Raw genomic sequence first — 6,345 nt, forward strand, 5'->3', positions numbered from 1 at the left:
TTCTCCGGGGGATGTGTTGGTCAGATGTCCATCAGGAAGGGTCGGAGTTAAAATATTCTCCTGAGGAGGGAGGGCCTGGGAGGCAGCTCATCTCTTTCTGCACTACAGCTGCAGCTGAGCCTGCAGGTTCTGGCACTGCTGCAGCTCAAGGGGAGGGTATCACCTCTTGCTGTCAGATAAGATTCTAGGTTTTCTCTTAAAGCAAGTGTTGACTTAAACTCCGCAGCAGCTCAGGGAGAAGTGCTGGCTGTGTGGGCTTTGCTCCACCTGCTGATTCAGCCCAGTTCCAGTGCCCATGTGAGTAGATAAGCTTTACCAGAAGCAGGCAGGATCACATAGGTAGCTGAAAAGAGCTGTTACTGTGTGTATATTTATAAGAGCTGGGCACTGAGATATTTTTTTCCCTCCATTTTTAGACCTAAAAATAAATATAAGCAAACACATGACTACTTTAGTAATTATATTTTATTATTTCCTTGAGTTTGAAAGCACATAAGACTTGGAAAATATCCCTAAATTGAAGTAACTCTAATACAGAATCAGAAAAATAAGCTGTTACTCTTGAGAGCAAACCTAAGTCCTAATATTCCTGTCGATTCCAGGACTCTAAATTCTGCCTAAAACTGTGCAGGCACCAAAAATATAAACTGTTGAGTTCCAGATAATATTTTATGTACGTGTAGATATGTATATATGCATACAATACATACACACATATATATATGCCCTTTGAGCTGTAGACAATATTTTATGTACATATATGTACATATATGCATGTAGTCAATGTGTATATATCCACAATGTAGACAATACATACACATATTCATATACTATGAGCATGTGTGTATGTGTGTGTGTATAGATTATATACATGTAAGTGCTTCTGCTCTGCAATTCACCATAAACATGACTTGGACAGACAAGGGCTAAACCCAGGAGTCTAAGAATGAAAAGCTGAGCCCATGCATTACTTTTTCACCTGCTGATGGTCACTGTTCCTTTGTCTGTAGTTGTTTGCAATACTCCAGGGTGGAGACTGAAATAACTTGGACACAGTCCCACTAACTTCAGTGAAATTTATCTAGCATCAAGGGGGCCCTGAGAAGCATTAGGCTCCATAGGTACCCTTACACAGATGTATGTGAAGATGCATGGTCCTCTGAGTCCATCTGTATGGACAGCGCCTTCAAGTGCACCCTCTCTGCAGGGCACAGGGGGAGCCCCAGCCCCAGCTGCTGCTGACCCTTGCAGGCAGGTGTCCCCCCCAAGACCTTTATCACTGGCCCCAGGGTTGGGGGGCCAGGGTGGCTCTTGGCAGGCCAGCAGGGAATGGGGGACTGGGTGAGACCCCAGGCCACCCACTTCTCACACCAGTGCCATGCCATCCGTGACGCAGCTGCACCTCTCGACGATCATGTTGGGAAACTCGGCCGCTTCGATCTCGGTGCGGTTGCCCCTCTTGACCAGGTACATCATGGGCAGTGAGGAGCTCTCCACCACGGCGCACGTGCGCTCCCCGTAGCCAAAGTGCCACAGGGGGCTGGGGGGCTGCAGGCAGCCCCCCGAGCACCGGTAAGCCTGGTACCCTGCCGGCTCGATGATCCAGTACCGCGCCCAGGAGAGCTCGCGGAAGCTGATGTAGTGTTCCTGCCGGCAGCAGGTGGACTTCCCCAACATCGCCTCCTCCCTGCAGTCCCCGGGGCCCCTGCACACCAAGGGAGAAACAAGAACTGATGCTGTAACTGGAAACGGTGAAGTGGGGGAAATAATCCAAATAATCCCCCCTGTTAATAGCACAGATGGGCTCTGAGAGATGAAACTTGCCCCAAGCTCAGGGTTCGTTTGAGTATTCAGACAACAAATATGGGAGGAGGAGAGGGGGGATTCAGCAGCAATTTTCTAACTCCTACTTTCTAACTAACACATGTGAGAGCAAGAGTTGCCCGCCCTGGGTTGGCACACAAAATAATTCAGGGGCAAAATTACTTCAGAGACAGTACAGACTCAGGGTTCATACGTACTCATAGTCTTCCAAGTTGAGGGTGTAAAGCACCAGTTCAGGTTTGCCTAGGGCTTTATCCTTGGGGTCCTGAGAGGTGAAACGCACGGCTTTGGCCATTTCCGAGGCATAGCTGCCCACTCTCTCTCCTTCGATCCAGACCTCCAGGAACATTGGCTCCTGCCTCTTGTTTCGCAGCCAGTAATGCACAGCCTGTGTCACGTCGAAGTTCTTCCAGCCCGACTCGCGTATAGGAACCAGCCTGCAAGACAAGGGCTTGGCATTAGAGAAAAGCCCATCAGACAAAGCCTGGGCTTGCAGAGCTGTTACTGCAGCAGAATAATTTGCTTCCTGTAGATCGTCACATGCCTTGATTGCACAATCATTTTTGCTGAGCGCTCTGGGCAAGCACCCACAGCAATTAACTGACACCTTGAAAAGAAGTATACATATCTAACAGACACTGAAGGGCTAAATAAAACCCTCTGTGCATGCTCATGTCAAGGTATTCATTCATGCTCAAACAGAAATAGGGTGGTGCAGGCTTACATGCAACCTCAGTACTAGTGATGACAGCCTGTTAAACACCACTATCTCCCACTGCTCCTGTCCTAGCTGCAGTAGGAACTTAAGTCTCTACCCACCCAGAAAATGCCTTCAGGGAGCGTAAAACTTCCACAGAGCTTGAGGCTACAGAATCAGATGCTTTTTGCATAATTTACTTATTTAGACTAGACAATGAAGCGGCCAATGGAAAGAATACCAGCAGCCTAACACACATGAGTTAGAGTGAGAGAGAAATGAACAAGGTGGAGGGTTTTAGAGGGGAACACCAAGCAGTACATGGCATCATTTGACACAGAACTAGATTATTGCAATGAATCTTCATATACTGCAGCCTTAGCACAATATCTGCTCTTATAAACTCATTCTGGGTTTAGAGGCTACAGAGCCTGATTCTACAGATGTAACTCTGTCAGACTGACCTGAGCCACAACTACATGATACCCAAATCCAGCCCAGAGGACCTGTAGCCTATAACTAGATTCCTGCCTTTTCTTACCTGGAGTCTATCAGGGAGGTCCTGTTGGTACCATCGTGCTGCCGTTGCACCCAGTACACGCTGACTCTGGCATTGGAGACAGGCCTGTGAGACTGCCTGGCAGGAAGGTTTGCTCTGTCCAGAGGCTTTTTGAAGAGTTTCAGTTCAGCCATTGTGACTTCGCTGTTTTTAGGTATTCTGCCCTCCATGTCAAAGATCAGGTTCTGGCGCGTGGTGGTGTCTGAGTAGAGGACTTCTCCTGGAATACCTGTGCGGTTGGGAACAAAAAAGGTGGCCTGTCATTGCCATCCTGGTGAGCAAAGGCCCCACATTTCATACACAATTATCATCACAACACACCTCTTCCATGCTCCCACACTGAGCCTTGTGGCAGAACCAGCCACTAAGCACACTTTTTCTAATGCATATTTGAATCCAATGTCTTGCAAATGCCCTAATTCTTCTCCTGTCTCTCTGCAAACTGGAGGAACAAAATGTCCTACATAATTTGACCCCAGATTGAGCAGACCCCAAAAGGTGTGCATCTCTGTGCCAGTGCTGGACATAAAAGCACAAAAACTGCACCACCTGAAATAAAGAAGTATTTTCATTTGCTGCCTAGAGTGCTATGTATGTCTTTTGAAAGCAAAATAAGCTCTAAGTGTCCTAGTACAACCACCATTGTACACCATGATGTCTGTACAGCCGATTGCCTCCTTCATATTTCTCCCAGCCAAAAAAAAAAAAAAAAATCTAAAAAACTGATGAGGGAGAGCAAAACATCCTCGAAGAGATGTGATTCCTATTATAGGACTTGCTGTAGATTTGACCCCAAACCTGCAAGTTCTGCAGTTTCTACTGCCTTTATTTCTCTTAATCGTTTTTACACCTGCCCAGACTATTGCTGGGTACCAAGGCTTTTCTCTTCTATTAAGCTCCAGCAGCAGCCTGCCTTTTGCAAGGACTGTGGGTCTCCCTTTCCAGGTGCAAGGAGTTACTAGCGCTTTTTTATCTTTAAGGTGCTGTTACATGCACCTCTTCTACCCAGCTGAGCTTTGGAGCCAAACCCAAACCTCATTCTCCCCGTGGGTTTGCCTCTGCCGATCCTGAGGCCGGCCGCGAGAGAGTGGGCAGCTCCCCCTGCCAGCGGCACAGTGCTTTAGACGCTCCCAACGCCAGAAACGTTACCTGCGTTGCCAGGGATCCCCCTTAGGATGCCGGCCAGGCTCGGCAAAGCTCGGCGCTTCACCCTCTGGCGCTTCAGCATGGAGATGTACTTGTTCTTGACGTGGTCTGGGATAACCAGATCCACCAAGTCTCTCTTATGAAGTTTAGGGATCTCAGAGAGCCCCAGCTGCTTCAGGAACGCCTCCTTGAACCCTTCCTGGGTAAATGCTTGCACTGTGATGACCAGGCAGAGCATGCAGAGCATCCAGGTGCACCTCAGGTCCATCCTCCTCCGTCAGCGAAGCAGCTGCCCGCCTGGCAGAGATGAAGGGGGGATCTCCCTGGGGCTGCTCTCAGCAGAGATGTGCTGGCAGGCTGCCTGAGCTGGACAGAGATCCCCTGCACTGGGGTTTTATAGCAAGCCTCGTCCCACTGGCACAACAAATTTCACAAGTGGGGAAGAAGCAGAGGACTTGAAAGGATCACTCCCCTGTTGGTAGACACATGCCAGTTTAACACCTTCATCTACTGCAAAGTTAATACAAGAAGGTATAGGGGGGCTCCCAGATTCCTTCACAGGGGAGAAGTTTCCATCTTTTTTAATTCCCTGTAAATGTTTGCCCAGAACTCCCCTGAGCTATCAGTGTCCTCTGTTCAGCCTAGGTGAGGGAGGAAACACATGTGCAGAGTACATTGCTTTAGGTATGATTCTTAAAGGAAGAATCTATATGATTCTTAAAGGAAGTGTCAATTTTTACTGCAGGAGACTTGATACCTAAAATAGCCAGTATCAATTAGGAGAAGCTTTAGCTTTAGCTGGAAGTCCATTTTTATGGCAAGCATTAAAAAAAATATTTAAATCTTGGAGGGTGGGGAGGGAGGAAGGAGGTACCACTTTGATCTCTGGCTATTTGTATCAAGTGTATGAATCAGGGCAGTGAATCACAGCAGTTGAATGATTTATGTCCTTTTATGCTGCTTCTGAATCACAGAAGTTGGAAGATGTACAGGCATGACATTTTAGAAAAATGTCCCATCATTCTTTATGGATTCCTGTGGGTTTTAATAAATACTTGTGCCTAGAAGAAGGTAGCCTTTATGTAAAGGCAGATCACCTTTCAGTGAATATGAGAAACCATTCCACTCTTTCAGAAGATGGATGAGGAATATTGGTATTTTGGATGCTGTTAACAACCACAATAGAATGCTGGCTCTGGAGAATGAAGCTGACCTGGAGGTTGGCATGGGGAGGCTGCATGTTTTTCTTGAAGTCAACCTTTAAACGTTAAGCTCACATCATTTTCTTCCCTGGCCTTTGCTGGCATAAGATGTGGAAATCTATTTTTGACAACAATCCCAGGAGAAGTGAATAGAAAAAATAGAATGTGATCAATAAAAGTACGAAGGAGCATGGCACTTGAAATTCTCATCCTCTCCAGCAGTCACATGCCTGAGCACACATACAGATGTCCTCAGCATCGGATGTTCTTTGGATTTTATACCTCTGTAAATGATTTAAAATTGGTTCAGTTTCATCCAGTGGTGTGCCCTGAGGACAGTCTGGCTGGAGGATTCAATGTAATGAACTTGTACAAAAGCACCCCTGTTGTGGTTCATCCCTCATTAAAACAAGTGTCAGCCGAGGCAGCCTGTTTTGTAGCAGAGGAAGGCAATAAAACCGTCTGAAAGAGCCTCACTAAACACTTCTCTTACAGCTCACTTTGTCTTTACAACCTTTTAAGAAACTTGTCTCCTTAAACATGATAAAGCCTCTGCTAGATGTTAAAAGGGTACTTTATTTAGCTGAATCGAGTTTTAAGGCTAAAATGGAAACAGATTACAAACTAGCAGCTTGTGCATGGCCCAAGGAAGTGCATTCTTTAATCTTGCCCTTTGTGTAGCATCTTTCTCTGTGGATGAATCTTATACGTCTGTTTGTATATTCATTCAAAGTATATTCATTCCCAAGACACAGATAGCAGTCAAAAATACCCACTTTATTTGACCGCTTCAGCTTCAACTCATGTAAAAAACTCCTGCTTTTGCAAATAAGAGGAGGGAAGGTTTTTTTCCTGCAATCCTTGTGACCCTCTCAGCCCCTTTGGAAGGCTCCACACTCCACGTTCCCTCCCTCAGG

The 6,345-nt window shown here is 46.5% G+C and overlaps 1 protein-coding gene across 1 annotated transcript; it reads right to left on the reverse strand.

Annotated features, from left to right (window-relative positions):
* Window positions 1–480: 480 nt before the first annotated feature.
* Window positions 481–4,767, reverse strand: LOC113954657 (left-right determination factor 2-like). The gene is made up of 4 exons (XM_027659266.1): window positions 4,230–4,767; window positions 3,063–3,309; window positions 2,022–2,261; window positions 481–1,705 (listed from the first exon to the last, which is right to left on the reverse strand). Exons 1-4 carry the CDS (start codon window positions 4,492–4,494, stop codon window positions 1,366–1,368), a joined length of 1,092 nt encoding a protein of 363 aa, XP_027515067.1. The 5' UTR covers window positions 4,495–4,767; the 3' UTR covers window positions 481–1,365.
* Between the last annotated feature and the right edge of the window lie 1,578 nt (window positions 4,768–6,345).

Source organism: Corapipo altera, unplaced genomic scaffold (genome assembly GCF_003945725.1).
Source record: "Corapipo altera isolate COAL_440 unplaced genomic scaffold, ASM394572v1 48, whole genome shotgun sequence".
NCBI classification, from domain to species: Eukaryota; Metazoa; Chordata; class Aves; order Passeriformes; family Pipridae; genus Corapipo; species Corapipo altera.